Source organism: Mandrillus leucophaeus, unplaced genomic scaffold (assembly GCF_000951045.1).
Source record: "Mandrillus leucophaeus isolate KB7577 unplaced genomic scaffold, Mleu.le_1.0 Scaffold525, whole genome shotgun sequence".
NCBI lineage: Eukaryota > Metazoa > Chordata > Mammalia > Primates > Cercopithecidae > Mandrillus > Mandrillus leucophaeus.
Genome location: NW_012105642.1, coordinates 1,610,808 through 1,628,379, shown reverse-complemented (window position 1 = coordinate 1,628,379; position 17,572 = coordinate 1,610,808). Strand labels below are relative to the sequence as shown.

At 39.7% G+C, this 17,572-nt stretch overlaps 1 protein-coding gene across 4 annotated transcripts in view; it reads right to left on the bottom strand.

The window, feature by feature from the left end:
- CNTN4 (contactin 4) overlaps positions 1-17,572 on the bottom strand; it is a 1,034,898-nt gene that overhangs the window by 120,922 nt on the left and 896,404 nt on the right. For all 4 annotated transcript variants that reach the window (XM_011996808.1, XM_011996809.1, XM_011996810.1 and 1 more), the window contains one exon: positions 17,366-17,516. In XM_011996808.1, the coding sequence (XP_011852198.1) occupies positions 17,366-17,516 (151 nt within the window). The remainder of the gene's footprint in view (positions 1-17,365; positions 17,517-17,572) is intronic.

The following is a 17,572-nucleotide window of genomic DNA, read 5'->3' as shown; positions in this document are numbered from 1 at the left end:
AATTTGCCAAATGTATGAAAATTATAAGGCACATGTGTGAAATCTTGTATCTACTGTAGTAATTGTGTCTCATGAGGAAGATTTTGCTAAGATTTTACTATTGGACAAATCAATTGTTTTTAATCTTATAAACACTATGGCTGTAACTAATTATGTTTCTTTCTTTGATTGGGAAGCAAGACAGACACAACCAGACCTGTGAATTATACTGAAAGTATTTCTATATGCTAATTTTATTGCTGCCATTGTAATTTTTCTACTGACAATTCTCCATTATTCCAACTCATTAAATTACTTTTATCGTTTCTATTGCTTTTATTTTTGAAGAAGAAGTCTCTAGTCCTCGTGAAATGGGGCTGTAAGTTCACTGATTTCTTTCTTCATTTATTGAACACATATTGACTAAAGCCCTAAGTTGTATTCCAGGGCTAGTGCTGGATAAATAGTGGTGAATGAAACCAGGTAGATCCTGTCCTCACACAGTTTACAGACCAGTTTAGGAAGGCAGATAACAGTAAAGTCAATGAAAATGTAAATATGGAATCACAAATTCAGAAAAATGCAAAGAAGAAATTGAAGAGGAAAGGAGGCACTGATGTTATAGTGAGAAATGTGGTATACATGGCCTCAGACCTGCTGGCACTTACAGTCAGGGAAAGGGAGTTAAAGAAGGAATTAAAGATGTAAGGGAGGGGAAATGAAACAAAACACAAAAATAATACAACAAGGAGCCAGATCATGCCATGCCTTGTAGGTTGTGTTCAACAGCTTAGCTTCTATCTTAAGCATTTGTGATGAGATTTGATTTCCATTTTGTGAGAGATCATTCTGGCTACAGCACAGAGAACAGATTGGAAGGGAATGAGTATAGAAGCAGAGCAACCAGTTGGGGCTACTGCAACAATCTGGGCAAGAAATGAGGGTGGTTGGGCCAGGGCACCAGCAATGCACACAGAAAGAAGGAGATAGATTATATTCTTTGGAAGTAGAGTTTTTAAAATTTATTAATGCATAGGATATATGGGGTGATGAAACAGAAATTAGCAGTGATTTCCAGGTTTCAGGCTCAAGCAATCAGAGAGATATGGTGTATAACTGACTAAGGTTCAGGGTGGAGATTGGTGGCAGGAGTGAGTTCCTTCTGAGGGATGTTAAGCCTACATTGCTCAGGGGAGAATCCTGTACTGAAGACACACATTCGAGGGTTGTCAGTACACACATGTTGTTTACAGCCATGGGAGGGGAGGAGATTGCCTAGAGAGAAAGGGAAAGTAGACAGAGCAAAGGAGGCAAAGTGGATGAGGAAGATGCAGATGTGCTGGAAGGAATAATCCAATAGGAAGAGGAGAAGAGGGAGAGTTTGATGATGTAGAGAAAGAGCAGGAATGACTGAAGGAGTGAAAGTCCTTGAGAAAAAGAGAAAGGATAATAGTAATTTTAAATTGCACTATTTTCCTTCTGAGTTGGAACACATTGCGTTCACCTGAAAAACATCTTTCTTGGTATTAAGAGCAGTCAGCCTCATTTTTTCTATAACAATTTTATGCATCCTTTGGAACAAACCACCTTTTTTGGAATAAAACTCTTTAGAGCAAATCAGTATGTGGGAAAGTCAATGCGTGTGGAAGCAACTGAAAATACAAAAAGCTCAATTCAAATGTTATTTCTATCACATTGACCATTAAACATAGTCCAGGCCTCCCTTTTCCTCAAGTGCACAATCACTTCCATGACCACACTTTTAGAAGATGACTGTGACTCTCATTTTATTGAGACTGAGGTCAAAGTTATGTCATACTAAATTCCTCAACTCCCTCTTTCACCCTGAACTTCTCTGAGACTTTACTCATCCTCTCTTCCTACCCACAGAGAAGACAGGTTCCTCCTCATTTCCCACAATAATTGATTTCTAGTCCATTCTCCTGCTCTCTCCTTGAGAATCATCTCCCCTCCCTTATATCTTTAACTCCTTCTTCGACACAGTGTGATTTCCCTCAGGTTATAAATATTCCCCAATCTCCTCCATCCTCATGAGATTCTTGCCACAAATATGTCACTCTTTTGCAGTATATCTAAGTTTCCATTTCCTTACTTAACACCTGCAAAAAGATCCACTGCATCTGGCTGCTTACCATCCAGCCAGTACAGCTTTTGCACTTATCAAAAGTATTTATTTCAAGGTCACTTGTGAATTCATTGTCACCAAATATGTATCATTGGTGGTCTCATCCTGAATGACTTTGTGGCCACACTCAACATTGTTGACCACTGTCCATTCATGATACCTAGAATTTCACAGCAGCCCTATTTTGTGGTTATCTGTTTAGCTTTCTGAAAATTTTTTTCTGTTTCTTTTTCTCTTTCATGCATACCCTGCATAAACCAGAAGAGTCTGTCCACAGCCCTTTTGCTTTTCCCTTTTCTCTCAATGAACCTCGCACACCCTTATTACTTCAAAGGTAACAATCTGGAAAGTCTTGTTTCTCCACCTGATCTGTCCCAGGGACTTTAAACTGGCATGGCCAACTCTGAGCTGCATATGCCCACAAATAGTGGTATTCTGCAAATGTTTAACACAGTGGCTCTGGAAAAAATGCCCTCAAAGTGGGCCTATTTCCATGGTGTAAATACTCTCCTTATGGCCAATGTCAAGCTACGAATGTGAACTATCACTGAACAGGGAGCTGGAAACGGATGTGCAGAATCCACTCTTTTGAGCCCTTGCTAGTGGGCTTCAGCACAACAGTGCATAAGCCTTTCAAATTCAACAAACCAACACTGAACTCATCACCTATCTAACGTGGGTAGGCTACTTCCAGAGATTACAAATAGGCATTAAGAAACCATTTTTTCCTTATGGTTGAAGGATTCGGTCCCATCTTTGTTTTATATTTAGCAATTTGGGTAAGTGATCTTGCTTGGAGGAATACATTCCATCAAATAACGCATCTTACACAGAGCTGCTTTCAGCCTTGTTGACTTACTATAATTGATCACTTTTAGGGGCATGGAAGGTTAAAAAATTTATCCTAATGTCATCAATTATTTGTTTTCTTTTAAATTTTAAACTCCTGTTCCATGATATAATCATGTTGTTTCATGTGGGAAGAACAGTTGAATTACAAAATATTACTTATCCTAGGGAGAGCTGTAGGAGGAATGGTGTACATTAATACCCACGCCCATACCCCCCCCCACACACACCCACACACACCTACCCTATTTAATGGAGTCTTTTACCCACCACCTGGATTTCTCATCAGGCAACCTATAATTCTACTATATGTACCCTCTAGGTACCATATGTTGTAATTATATAGAAAGCCAAGTGTTGCTCTAATTAGATCATTTGGCAAAAGGGATTTAGAAACATCATGATGGATATTTACTAGTAGAGATCTAATTAACTCTGGAATATCTGTGATTGAAATATGAAGAGAAAACTCTTTAACGGAAATATAAGGGTCGAACTTAGTATATGATCCCAGACCTTCAATATTTACATGGCATCAATACATCTAAGCAGTCTAGCAGATTTTATTTCTAGAGATGACAAAGTTAGGAGGAACCCAAATTATCTGCCTTGTCTCTCCTGAGAAGGCACAAAGCACTGCCTGTCTGGTTTTAATATCCAGTCACATCACTTCAGTTCTAATTGCTCTTAATTACATGCCACTTTGGTTTGAATATTTTCATGATCACTTAACTCCATTTGATGATACAGAGCTATTTTCTCTGAACAAAGGCACGGTTGAGGTAGTTCAAGGACTTAATTTACCTCTTCTCCAAAGGGTTTAGATGTTTCTAACCCAGCCCTGAAATCAGACCATCCTACCATTCTCCCCCTCAGGAAATGATAAAGCTATGGATCTGAACGCTGTCAATTTATTATTGAAAATATGAAATGAGTATCAGGAAAAGCTGCTATGCCAGTCCTATGCCAGGGAGGTAATGAAAGTTTTATCTCCCTTTTAAACCTTAGAGAGAGGCATCTAGTGCTTGTTCCTTCCTCAAGCAAACCTGGTAGACATGGATGCAATGAGTGAGACCTGGATTTGAATTCCAGACTTAACATTATCAAGCTTTGCAACCTTAGGTAAGGTAAATAAATTGCTTTCTTCCAGCCTTGGTTTCCTTATCTAAAAGATGGAGTCCCAATAATAGGACTGATCTCATAACATTTTTACGAGGATTAAAAGAAATTAAGCAGAGGGCATAGTAAAGACAAACCCCCCCCCCAAAAAAAAAGCGCTAGGTATTACTATTATTATTGACAGATGGGGGGTTGAAAGTGCTCATTTTTTAACAGAGATAAAAATGGCCACAAGATACCCATGAAATACAGGACTAGAGCCAAAGTAATAAGTAACCTAAACCCCTAAGGATCCCCAAAGCCTAAAATGTATTCATAAATACATAAGTGATAGAACAGGAGATCAAAGTCTCATTTCTACTTAATGGCTAGAGATTCCCAAACTTCTTCACAGTTAAGCTGACTCACAGTGTTTCTGGCACTATTATTTTATATCCATTCATATTATTTTACAGTGTTAATAAACTCTAGTTAAACCTGTAGCTTCTTCCTGTTGATGTTTGTCTTTCCACCTCTTCCATCTAAATGCTGCAGATTGCAACTCCTCCACCTGGCTGGGTCCCTCTCTTACCCTCATTTCTTGTACATGACTTGCTGCATGTGCATGGGCTCCAGCATGGAGACTTCTCCCTTCCCTGTCTTCCGCTCTCTGTGGAGCATTTTCTTTCACAAAGGCTTAACTCACTTCCTGTTGGAAGCTGATTTTGGGAGACCCTGCCTGACCAAGAGTCTCTTCCCTGTCTGTTCCCTAAGCACTGCTACAGACTCTGTTTGGGCTATATTATGTTAATTTCTGCTTCGCTGGTGGTTTCTAAATTGTTTCATGTGTGTATACAGGGTCACAGTAGCTGAATTTTATAAAACTCTAGAAAGCAAGTCCTGTGATGGCTGTCTTCTCTTTCCTTCTTCAACTGAACTACACCGTTCATAAATATTTATCATCATAAACTTTAAACACCTGTATAAAATAGTCCATGCAAAACCATGGATCCTCAACCAAGGGTGGAGATTTCCCATTACTTCAATTTTTTATTGGTTGTTCAGAAATACAGGGAAGATAACCAGGTATCTACTTTTCTCTCCACTGCCACCATCCCTCACCCTCTATGTCTTCACATTTAAAGCTCCCCTGGGCTCTGATTTCTCCAGGGAGTTCAGATTTTGGGGGCATGAAAAGAAGTTCTTCCTGGCAAAAGCTGGGAGACACTGCTCTAGAGGGCAAAGTGAGATAATTTGGACCTCCAACCAAATTTACTTCCCCTTTGCTTTGCATAAGATGGACATGCTGGAAGTGACAATTTAATCAAAAGGGTAAGTCACAAAGAACAAATAAAAGACACAGCAAACAAAAAACAAACAAAAAACCCAAGGTGTGGGAAGATCATGTTACTGTGAAGATGTTTTAATACTCCACATTTCCAGAAATGTACCATGAGTTACACCAGAGTTTGGTAAACTTTTTCTGTAAAGGGCCAGAGAGTAAATATGTTAGGTTTTTTGATCTGGGTGGGATCAGTCAACTTTGCCCTTGCAGCATAAAAGCCCCAGCCACAGGCCATTTGTGAATGAATGAGTATGGCTGTGTCCTGTCCAGTAAAACTTTATTTGTGGGCACTGAAATTTGACATTTGCATAATTTTTATGTGTCACAAAATGATATTTTCTTTTGATTTATTTCTTGCCATTTAAAAATGTAAAATGTAAAATCATTTTCAGTTTGCCAACTGTACAGACACAGGTTGGAGGGTTGGATGTGGCCTGTGGACTGTAGTTTTTCAAGGCCTGGATAAGAGCATTTCAGGCAAGGAGAACAGCAGGTTCTCAGGCTTTGCAGCAAGAGGAAGAAGGCCATTTGAAGAAATGAGAGAAGGTCCGTGTGCTCAAGAACTGAGGGTAAAGGTGAGTGAAGTGAGACAGCTGGTAGGATAGCAGGCAGGAGCCTGAGTAGCATACAGAGCCTTTCTGGTCATCTCATAAGACTTAGTGTCTATCCTGAAGTCAATGGGAAGCCACTGCTACACTATCATGCCTGAGTGTGCATTAAAATCATATGGGAAACAAGTATTCTGATTCCTGGGTCCCATCTCAGAATTCCTGAGAAAGCATCTTTGAAGAAGGAGAGGAGGACTCTGCTTTCTAAAATATATCTCAGTTGATTTTGCTGCAGTCAGTCTGGCACTGAGCTACAGAACTAAGTTTGGGAACAACCACCGGATCTTTGCTCTGGGAATGGAGAAACACTGCCTTAGGAAGTCGAAGTGCTTTCCCAGGTGGGTGCATGGTAAGTCACGGCAGATACTACTTGAGTACAGACACTGAACTCAACCAATGGAGGACAGGCGATAACTGAAAAGGAAGTGTGAAGCTCCAAGACAAAATCATTCCCTCACTCTGTCTGTCTCCCAGTGAAATGCAAGCTTCTTGGCTTGCCATGCAATGCTTTTCTCAACTGGATTCTGCGAGATGTCCCAGTTTTATCTCCCCCTGCTCAAACCTTTCTCTCTACTTTCCTTTCAAATACATTTCTTTCCTGCTGCTCCTTGCACCTAAATATCCTACCACCACCTTTTCTCCAATCCCCTCCAAGAATCAGATGATTTGGGTTGGTTCATTCATTTCATACAAGAACATTAGTGCTTATTCTACTCTAGGTATAGCACAAGGAGCTGGGGAACCCGTATGCTCCAACACAAATCGCGCTTTTCATCATGGCCCTTTCAACCTCTTAGGGAAAATGAACATTAATTAAATAATCAGTAGCTGCAAATATAAAGTTTATAACTATGATAAGATAAAAAGTCTCTGTTAAATCATGGAAGAAATTGTTTTGTTCCTTTTCTATGACACATGTAGAACTTTGATTTAAATTCACTTATGTTGCCTGTTATGGGGAGCGGGGAATGCGGAGGGATGGTATTGGGAGTTATACCTGATGTAAATCACGAGTTGATGGGTGCTGACGAGTTGATGAGTGCAGCACACCAACATGGCACAAGTATACATATGTAACAAACCTGCACGTTGTGCACAGGTACCTAGAACTTAAAGTATAATAATAAAAAAGAAAAAAAAAAAGAATGAGTTCATGTCCTTTGCAAGGACATGGATGAAGCTGGAAACCATCATTCTCAGCAAACTAACATAGGAACAGAAAACTAAACACCACATGTTCTCATTTCTAAGTGGGAGTTGAGCAATAAGAACACATGGACACAGGGAGGGGAATATCACACACCAGGGGCTGTCAGGGGTTGGGGGGCTAGGGGAGGGATAGCATTAGGAGAAATACCTAATGTAGATGACGGGTTGATGGGTGCAGCAAACCACCATGGCATGTGTATACCTATGTAACAAACCTGCACATTCTGTACATGTATCCCAGAACTTAAAGTATAATAAAAAAAAATTGGTCGTTTAATGTTAAAAAAAAACCAAAAAACTAGTTTATGTTGATAATCTCAAATACATCTTATACCAGGGAGAAACATGACAGATCTTCATTAAACTGAATTTCTCAAAGGTGTGATGTGGTAAGTTTCATCTTGTAGAAGATTTGGGTGAGGGCTAGTTCCAATGAAATCATTTAAGAGGTTGGTTGAACCGCTGTAAAATTTACACAAGAGACAACGAGGGCTGAAAACCAGGGGAGTGGCAAAAGACTTACTTGCAAGGAGGGGACTAATATGGGAGACACTTCGAAAGATTTTTTTTTTGAAAATCAAGTGTTACCTTTAGGTTGGACACTTTTTAAAAAGTAGTTTCATATACAAATTGCATTATATATTTTGAGTTGTATAACCACATGTATGTCTTGTGGTATTACTATGCCACAAGACTAGAACAAAGGGTCAGACCCATCTCAGGTAGTCACTGGAGTTAGTCATCATTTTAACCCTGGCCATAAAATAACATGACACACTATACCAACATAGAAAAGGCTTGTGGCTGAGGGTAACTTTATGGGGTCTCCCAGAGGACTGGGCCTGTGGATTCTGACAAACATTTTTAAAACGCAGATCTCCCTAAACACTTTTGCAACTGCACTTCAGGAGAGCTTAACACCATAACTGTTTTATCCATGGCTCTAGGAGAGATAAACTGAAGTAATGGAAAGAAGTTCTAGGTCTGAATTTGAAGAGCAGTATAAGCTCTCTTTCGTAACTGCATATGCAAAATTAAAATGATAGTACTACCAATAAGCAGGGCAACAGATTCCAACTAGAGCAATGATGTTCATGTTGCTTTGATGTTGTTTTGCCTCCAAGGCAGGATTTCCATTATTATGGAGATGAACTGCCTCTAATTATTGCAATAACATAATTGTTCCCCAGGGCAGAATTCCTAATAACAGAGCTGTATAGCTCTGCAGCAACTGTAAGAGATATCCTGAGGGCAGGTTTCTCATTAAGAGCACGTATATAGACACTGCCTCCAGAAGAGAAACAGAATGCCTGAAGCAATAAACTTTCCTTTCCACACTAGGATTCCACAGGCCTTCTGGGCAAATACCTGCCATCACATTTGCTTTGCCTCCCAGACTGCCAGTGTTGTCTTCTGACCTGGGTTTCACACCTTGTATGCAACACAGAGTTGTGCAGCCCTGCACTGGGATTTCCTTCCATGTCTTACATGAATTTCAACTCTTTCAAAAACCTTTGGGAAGAGAGGCAAATTAGGGTTATGATCCAATTTCACTTTGGAGGCAGACATCAGTGTCTATAAACAAGACACATGAGCATGAATTTCATCCTTATTTCAGTTGGATATTTTCTTTTGTCTTTTTTTTTTTTTTTTTTTGAGACAGAGTCTTGCTCTGCCGCCCAGACTGGAGTGCAGTGGCGCGATATCGGCTCACTGCAAGCTCCGCCTCCCGGGTTCACGCCATTCTCCTGCCTCAGCCTTCCAAGTAGCTGGGACTACAGGCGCCCGCCACCATGCCCAGCTAATTTTTTTTGTAGTTTTTAGTAGAGACGGGGTTTCACCGTGTTAGCCAGGATGGTCTCCATATCCTGACCTCGTGATCCACCCGCGTTGGCCTCCCAAAGTGCCGGGATTATAGGCGTGAGCCACCACGCCCGGCCGACTCAGCTGGATATTTTCACAGAATGCTAGACTTGATCTGATTACACTATGAGGGTCAGGCAGACCTAAACATGTATTTCGTTCTGGCAAGATATGCCTAAGAATATGGATGTTTATACAATTTTATTGTGTCTTCAAAACTAGTCCACAGTGGCCTAAAAGTACTCTGCGTAAGATAATGTTAAGGTTCCTAAATCCAGCAGTCATGCTTGCACCATTATTTTTTGGAAGGTCTTGGAAGCACCAAGTGCTTACTCCTTGTTGCACCTTTCTTCTCCTTTGGCTTCTGTTTGTTACTTTCTGCTAGATGTTCTCCCACCTCTTTGAGTCTCCTCCTTTACACCTCCCAGCAGGCGTGGTTTCTGCTCATTCTTTGAATGTGTCTGTTCCTCAGGGTACTTTCCTTTGAATCATAGATGTTCTCATTCTACAGAACTCTCTCTGGATGAACGTATGCACTCCATGCTTCTTATCTACTGATGATGTCTTATCTATGGATCTTTATCTCTACTCCTCAACTCAGTTCTGTACTTCCAGTTTCCTATGGGACACTCATACAGCACTTATTCTATGCTCAGCAGTGTTCTAGTGTTAAAGAATGGAACAAAACATACACAGAAGGCCCAATAAAAAAGGTCTTTCAAAATGGAAGGAGGCAGAAGAGGAGGTCAGAGTGATGGGATGGGGGAAGAGCTTGCCTTTACTAGTGTGAAAGAAAATAGAATCTCGGGACTCCAAACTCACTATGCCGAAGAAAAAGTTAAGCTTGGGAACTGAGTCACGCAATACTGCTTTCCTTTTGTTCCCAGGCCGATAGGTGTAATTTCACAACCCTGTATCACAGTCTCACCCATAAGCCAGGTTCCCACAATGATAGAAGGCCGCATATCTCCCCAGACGGCCTGCATCATAAATGAAATTCCTTGTGAGCCCCTAAATCTTTCAGGATACACATCCCTGTATAAACTAGCCCTAAAACCAAATTCCATTGAATCTCACCCTGACAATGTGAATTACCAGCTTATCTTCCCAGGGAGAGGAAAAGGACAAAATCAGAAATTATCCCTTGGCTGACCCTGCGACGAATGCATAATGGCCTTTTTCCTTGATGCTCTCTTTTCACATGTAAAATGCACATTTACTGAGGCTGATCACAGCCTCATAAGAATGTAAGCATCTGCTTCCTTTTTTTCCTCTCTTGCTTGTTCTTTCCCTTTTAAATATTGAAAAATCCTCAAACCTCTTTTGGAAGAGCACCAGTAACAGACACTCCTGTGATATATGTATTTCTCAGCCATGACCTCAACCCTGGCTAAATAAACCTCTACTGATTGAGACCTGCCTCCCTCACTTTTTCATTAAGCTTTGAAGATGGAGCAAAGGGACCATGAGCCAAGGAATGGAGGTGACCTGTAGAAGCTGGAAACAGATTCTCCCCTAGAGCCTCCAGAATGAATGTATCCCTGCTGAAAGCTTGATTTTAGACCAATGATGCCCATATCAGAATTTTTACCTCCAGAACTACAAGAATATAAATTTGTACTTTTTTATTTTTTATTTATTTATTTTTTGAGACGGAGTCTGGCTCTGTCGCTCAGGCTGGAGTGCAGTGGTGCAATCTCGGCTCACTGCAAGCTCCACCTCCTGGGTTCATGCCATTCTCCTGCCTCAGCCTCCCGAGTAGCTGGGACTACAGGTGCCCACCACCACACCTGGCTAATTTTTTGTACTTTTAGTAAAGACGGGATTTCTCTGTGTTAGCCAGGATGGTCTTGATCTCCTGACCTCGTGATCCGCCTGCTTCAGTCTCCCGAAGTGCTGGGATTACAGGCGTGACAGGCCTAAATTTGTACTGTTTAGCTACACACACACACACACACACACACACACACACACACAGGCACATGCAGCACAAATTTCTATTCTCATGGAATTTACAATCCAATGGGTGGAGGGTGGAGAAGATCGACAATAAAGTTAAAAAGTGGGCAAGGTATGGTGGCTTCTGCCTGTAATCCTAGCAGTTTGGGAGGCTGAGACAGGAGGTTTGCTTGAGGCCAGGAATTCAAGACCAGCCTGGGCAATATAACAAGACTCTGTCTCTACAAATAATAATAATAAAAAAAATTAGCTGGGCATGGTGGCATGTGACTGTGATCCTAGCTTCTCAGGGGGCTGAGGTGGGAGGATCGCTTGAGCCTAGGAGTTCAAGGCTGTAGTGAGCTATAATCTCATCACTGCTGTCCAGCCTGGGCAACGGAGCAAGACCTTGTCTCTAAAAATCATAAATAAATACATAAGCAATTAAAAGTTAATACATAGTATGTGGGATGGTGACAAATACTATAAAATATATAAATTAGGAAAAGAAGGTGAGGGTTTTACAATTTTAAGTATGTTACTGGGAAAAGGTGTCTGTGAGCAGGTGACATTTGAATGGGAATCCCCATTTGAACGACGTCACCACTTGCAGGCACCTCACGTTCAACATGCTAATAATAACCTCTTTATTTGCCCCTTCTTAGTCTTGCTCCTTCTCTGTTTACTACTATGGCAAATGGCACTGCCATTCACCAGCTCCTCAATGTGGGATCCTAGGAGTCATTTCCTTTTTTTTCTCCTCCTTTTTTCAATCCTTCTACTTACTAGGTCACTAAGTGTTTTCAATTCTACCCTTTAATAGCCTGTGTATCACCCTTCTCTCTTTCACTCTCAGAAGACTGACGTGATCCACATGTTGTGATTTTCTTCCTAGACTACCAGCTGGAATTGCCCTCTCTGCATCCTCAACCTTGCCCTACCCTGATTCCTTCTGCATGTTACAGGCACAGTAATCTTTCTGTAGCACGCATATGACTGTGCACTCCCTTGCATAAAATCCTTCAATTCTGTCCATGGTCTTCTGATTCAAGTCTAAACTCTACAGACATAAAACACAAGGCCTCCACAATCTATTGCTGCCCTACATTTTCCAGTACTCCTTCTCAATATATCACCTTTATAACATATGCCTCAGGATTGTTGAAAAATTTATATTGATATTGTGCTACTGGGCCTCTGCGCTAGTCTATGAGCACCTTGAGGGCTAGGTTCATGTCTCCTTTTTTTTTCTCTCTCTAGTGCCAAGCAAAGGTAAATACCCAGTGAGTGCTGCATCCATGGAATGAGACTGGAATTGGCTAGATTCACAAAACAGAGTCATGCTGCTGTTCTAAACCCATGCCTGCAACATGCAGGCTGTAGGTCTGAGATTCTTTTTGGAAAAATTCAGTGGCATACCTATATCTGCTTACTATCCATATGCTTGACATAATGTATTAGTCTAATGTTTAAAAGCATGGAGGGAAATTCTTAAGCATAAGAATAAGAAGCCTTTATTTACACAACATTAACAAGAGTAACAGTTTACTCATTTATTTGGCTTCAGTGAAAACTAAAATATTTTGTCTCAGTGGGTTTTCCAGATAACTAAACTTTCTTGTCTAAGCACCACATTAAATTTTAAAAATAAACATTGGCAGGGAGTGGTCTTTCTATGATATATCATTCACTTGCTTGCCTTAATCCAAACTCACTGAAGATCATTTTTTCTCTTTAGTATAACAGTAATAATCATCAACCTTTTCTGTGGAGATAAATAAAGCTACTTTTTTCCCTTATTAAAACTGCTTGGAAATGACCAAAACAGTGCGAGGATGCCAAACAATGCTGTCTGAAGAAATCAGATACAAGGGGGACATTTGGGCTTAGAAAAGAATTAAAAGAAAACATAGGGTAGCCTCCCAGTATGGAAAGGGAAGTGAGAGGTGGTGGAGAATAATTTGTCTGTAAAATTCCATAAAGTCAAACCAAAAACGAGTGGAAGTTGCAAGGACATAATCTTCTAACAATTAGTAAGGTCTCCATCATTATTAGTAACCAGGGAAGGATGTGGGCCCAGCCATTGTGGGGATCCCTGCCCTGGCATGGAAGATGGGTTCTGTGATTACGGTGGGAATTTGGCATCAGCGTCTGTGCAGCGTCCATTCCCTCTTCTTCTGGTGATAGCAGCTTGATTTCTTTGGGAAAACCCCTGTCCCATTCTCAGCCCACATGGCTTGAGGCAGGCTTTCCCATGTGGCTCTTAGGACAAGCACATGACTCACGTCTGCCTGATCAGTGGATCAGATCCTCCTTGAGTGTGACTGGTCCAGAGAAGGACACTGACCAAAGCAAGCTTATTTGATTCTATTCAGGAACTCTTGAGATACATTGGAAAAGAGGGTGAGTACGTGGCTCCAGTGGTCACCCTACTAGCAGGAGAGGAGAGCCTTTTGGAAAAGAAGCCAACACGGCCAAAGGTGCAGGTAAGACAGGAAGACAGTGAGACAGAGTCCTGATTATACTGTGTGAGCACCTGAGCCCTGTCATACCTGCAGTTGCAATTCATCTTGGATCTTCTCAAATACATGAGCCAATGAATTCTCTTTTGTCCTTAAGCCAGTTTTGAGTTGGGTTTCTCTTACTTGCAACCAAAAGCATCCAGCCTGGTTGATACAATGTTTGTATAGCTCCTTATAATTCTAGGATTCTAGGTTTTTTATTAATGATTCTACTATTTCTGTATTTTAATGTTTTTGTTTTTAATAGGTCAACTTCAGTCTTACCTGCCTCAAAGTACCCTCCATCTAAAAACTAAAAGTAAATAAAATAATCAACCTTATTCAATTAGTAGGCTTAATTCCTCAATTCATCCAAATGATTCCAACTGCATTCATGGTGACTAGAGATCTCGCCCGAGGACTAAAGCTCTTGAGCTGTGTGACAGGTCTTCCCTGTTTTAAATGCCTGATATTGCCTACACTGATTGCTGGAGACATATATAAGACAATAAGAAATGTTTTACGTTTACGGATATTCTGCCTACCCAAGAAGAATGCCATAAAATTACTTGAATTTTCAATCTTTCGTTTAGATGCTTGGATTAACATAGATAAGGTTAGTGTGAATATGCTGCATATTTTCAAAAGAATGGGAAGCCAAAACAAGAACACATTTGAATATTTGAAACACATTTTTAAGATAACGAACATGTTAACGTTAAACCAGTGTTTCTGAATCTATATCCACTTAGCTAACTACAATATCACCATAAGGTTAGATGAGACAAAACCTCTTTAATTTTTACAATGTTGCTTCTAATACCACTACTGTAAACTCACTTGTAGGCAGTTGATTTATTAAAATTGAAATTAAATGTCAATAAGTAAGAGTTTAGCAAAGTCTTTCAAAACATAGAATCTAGGCAGAACATTAATAAAAGGGTGCTTGATCATAAAGTGTTGTTTCACTGTGTTATGCCAGTATTTTTTACTTAAGGGATTAATAACCTTTTTAATCAAAGGTTAAAGACTTGCCTTGTGATTCCTAAGATTCTACATCTCAAAAGAGAATTAAGGCTAATGAGGCAGTGCATTAGAAATTATTACTCAATGCTGTATAGTCATAGAATTTTGTACTTCATGTTGGTCTACCAGGTCAATCCTTTCCTAAAATAGGGGTTCTAAAATTTTTTACTCATCAGTTTCATCTACAATTGCTTTTGCTCACTCATCCACTTCATTTTCCCTCTTCTCTATTGGAAAGAAATGAGAAAAATGGCAGAATCTCTTCTCTGCCAATGAGAAAACAATCGTAGAATCTTTCTCATTGTTCACCCATTTCAGAAATTAAGAAATGTTTCACTTGCTGTGTTTTTCTCCGAAGTTAAAAACCAGTGGCTCATGAAGTAAACTTGGTCTATAAGCACAGTTTGTATTGTACATCCATTAAAATAAAAATTAGTTGCTGACATTTAAAAGTTGGAAGCTCAAACAAACGTCTAGATTTCTAGTTTCTTTTGAAGAACAAGAAGATGAGGAGGTACCTGACCTGTGTCTCTATATGGCTGAGCGGCAGGTGTCTCCCTTGGATGGGGCACACACTGAAGTCCCCAGCATTCCCCTATGCTACACCTGGCCAGTTTTTTTAATGCATTTACATTAACAAAGTCATCATATCTGGTTAATACATTCTGAGTGAGGTGGGAAGGAGGATCAGAACTGTGAGAACACAGCACTCATGTGGAGAGTAAGTGCTAATATTGACAGTCTGGGACTAGCCTGGTCCCAGTGAAGGTGGAGGCGATATATAGCAGTAATTAGGTAATGATGGGGAGTTTCCTCAGTTTAAATATATATATTTTAGTGCAAAATAAATGTTGAAGCATATTTGGAACATATTAGTCAAGTCAGGAATAGACAGAATGAAAACTGGATAAAGACAAGCTTTGTGGTAAGTCAAGCGGTGGAAACAATCAATTAAATTCACTTATATAGAATTCTTGATACTGGCATGCTATTTCCCCAAAGATAATTTAATTAGCTTGTAACAATGGTTAAGCTGTAGCAACAGAAAGCAGTCATTAATACGGTTCGAAATATTAGGCTGTCTCTTTTCTTCCAGGCACATAGTAAGATTATATTTCACTGCCGGGTTGCAGGAACATGTGACTTGTTTTGGCCAATGAAACGTGAGTGAAAGTGCAGTGCTGCACTTCTAAGTAGAGGCTTTAAGAACCCATGCATGTTTGGCTCTTTTCCTTCTGCAATGGCAATGTTCCAAAGCATCTTAGTCCACCAGGCTGGCCTTGGAGAGGAGGAGAGCTACCACCAAACCACTGATGTGCACTAGGTTCGAAAGAGAAATTGCCTTTTGTTGTCATAAGCCAGAAACTCGGGGTTTGACCTACAACGTTATTATAACTTTATTCCTTCATGATTTTTGACATGTCTAATACTCATATTATTATTGTCTTAATGTCATTTTAAAATTAAAACTTTTAAAGTGTAGCCTTATTCTGAGAAATACACGTAGTACATACTAGTTATATTTCAATTATATTAAAAGTAAGTACATAACTATTAAAAGTAATCTCATGTGCCACATTTTAAGGAACACTGAATTAAACAAAATAGAAAATGAATCTCAAGTTGAAGATTGCAAAATAAGCAATTATGCTATCGATTTTCAGGTTTGGCTACAAATTTGAATGCCATGTCAACATTCAATGAACTACATTGCTTTCTTGATATACTAGAAATCAGAAGGGGATGCATACTATGAATTTAATACATGTGTTACTCCATAGTCCATAGCAAGCATTAAAAAATAATATATGTATGAATACACCATTTATAAACCATACCAGGTTTGTTTACAAAAACTGTTGAAATGGACAACACTGTCATCATCAGATCTAATTTGTATATGCAAATCCAAAGGTGTACAGGTGTAAAGGGTAGATACACACACATTTTTATAGGTTTCCTTCTTGCATCCTTGAGTACTTGACGTTTAGCATTAATTAAAATCATTATATATACAGCTGGCAAATCCTGTCTTATAGGTGACAAACAGATCCGTGCATAATTACCATTTTGCAACAGATTAAGTAGATTACAGAAAAAGGTACGGGATATTTTACAGGGGTGACAGCCAAGAAAAGGTCTTAGAAACACCTGCCATTTCATGCAAGCTAATGAAAACCTCAAATAACTCCTATATATTTGCATTGTATACACTACATGCATTCTAAATGTAATTCATGTATAAGAAATATACAGACGAAGAGTTTAGATATTAGAAAGAAAAAGAACCTGTTGTCTCAAAAAGATGTAACTGAAATAAAAATCAAGCATAATAATCTGCTGCATGAAGAATGAGTTTTGAAATTAGAGATAGCCTCAAAAAAGGAGAAACTAACAGGAGACATAATAGCCACTGCCATATAATTGAAGGGTTGTCATAGCAATTAAGACCTGGGCTTATTTACATATGCCAAAGGACTTAGGAGGGGGAAAGGTGGGGACAAAAATTTCAGGCTAAAATTAAGGAGGATGTTTCTAACTGTTCATCTTCAGGCAGCTCTGGCAGTCTTCGGCAGGGATCATGTGATCTATCTCTGCAGGGAGTGCTTTGTAGAATTCCCAAATCCAGAAGGACTATAAAGATCAATAACGTACCACTCATCCTTCCAAAGCTTCTGTTCTTTTTTTAACACTTAGTCCAGGAATAGCAGATAGTCACCCCACCTTCCCCTTAGAATTATTAATAACAGACCAACAAATTATTACAGGTTAACCAAATATTGAAAATAATTCAAGACAGTACCTTTCATTTTCTTTTAATATGTCCCTTCCTTTCTTCCAGGTGTAAACAGGTTTTGGAGATGCTTTTGGCTTACACTCAATGACAACTTCACCTCCCACTTTCACAAGAGTGATTCTTTTCAGGAGTGTTCTTGAAAAATCTGGACCTACAGCTGAAAGACAGTGAAAAAATAATTATTATGCAAGACAGCCTTCCATGAGATAATTC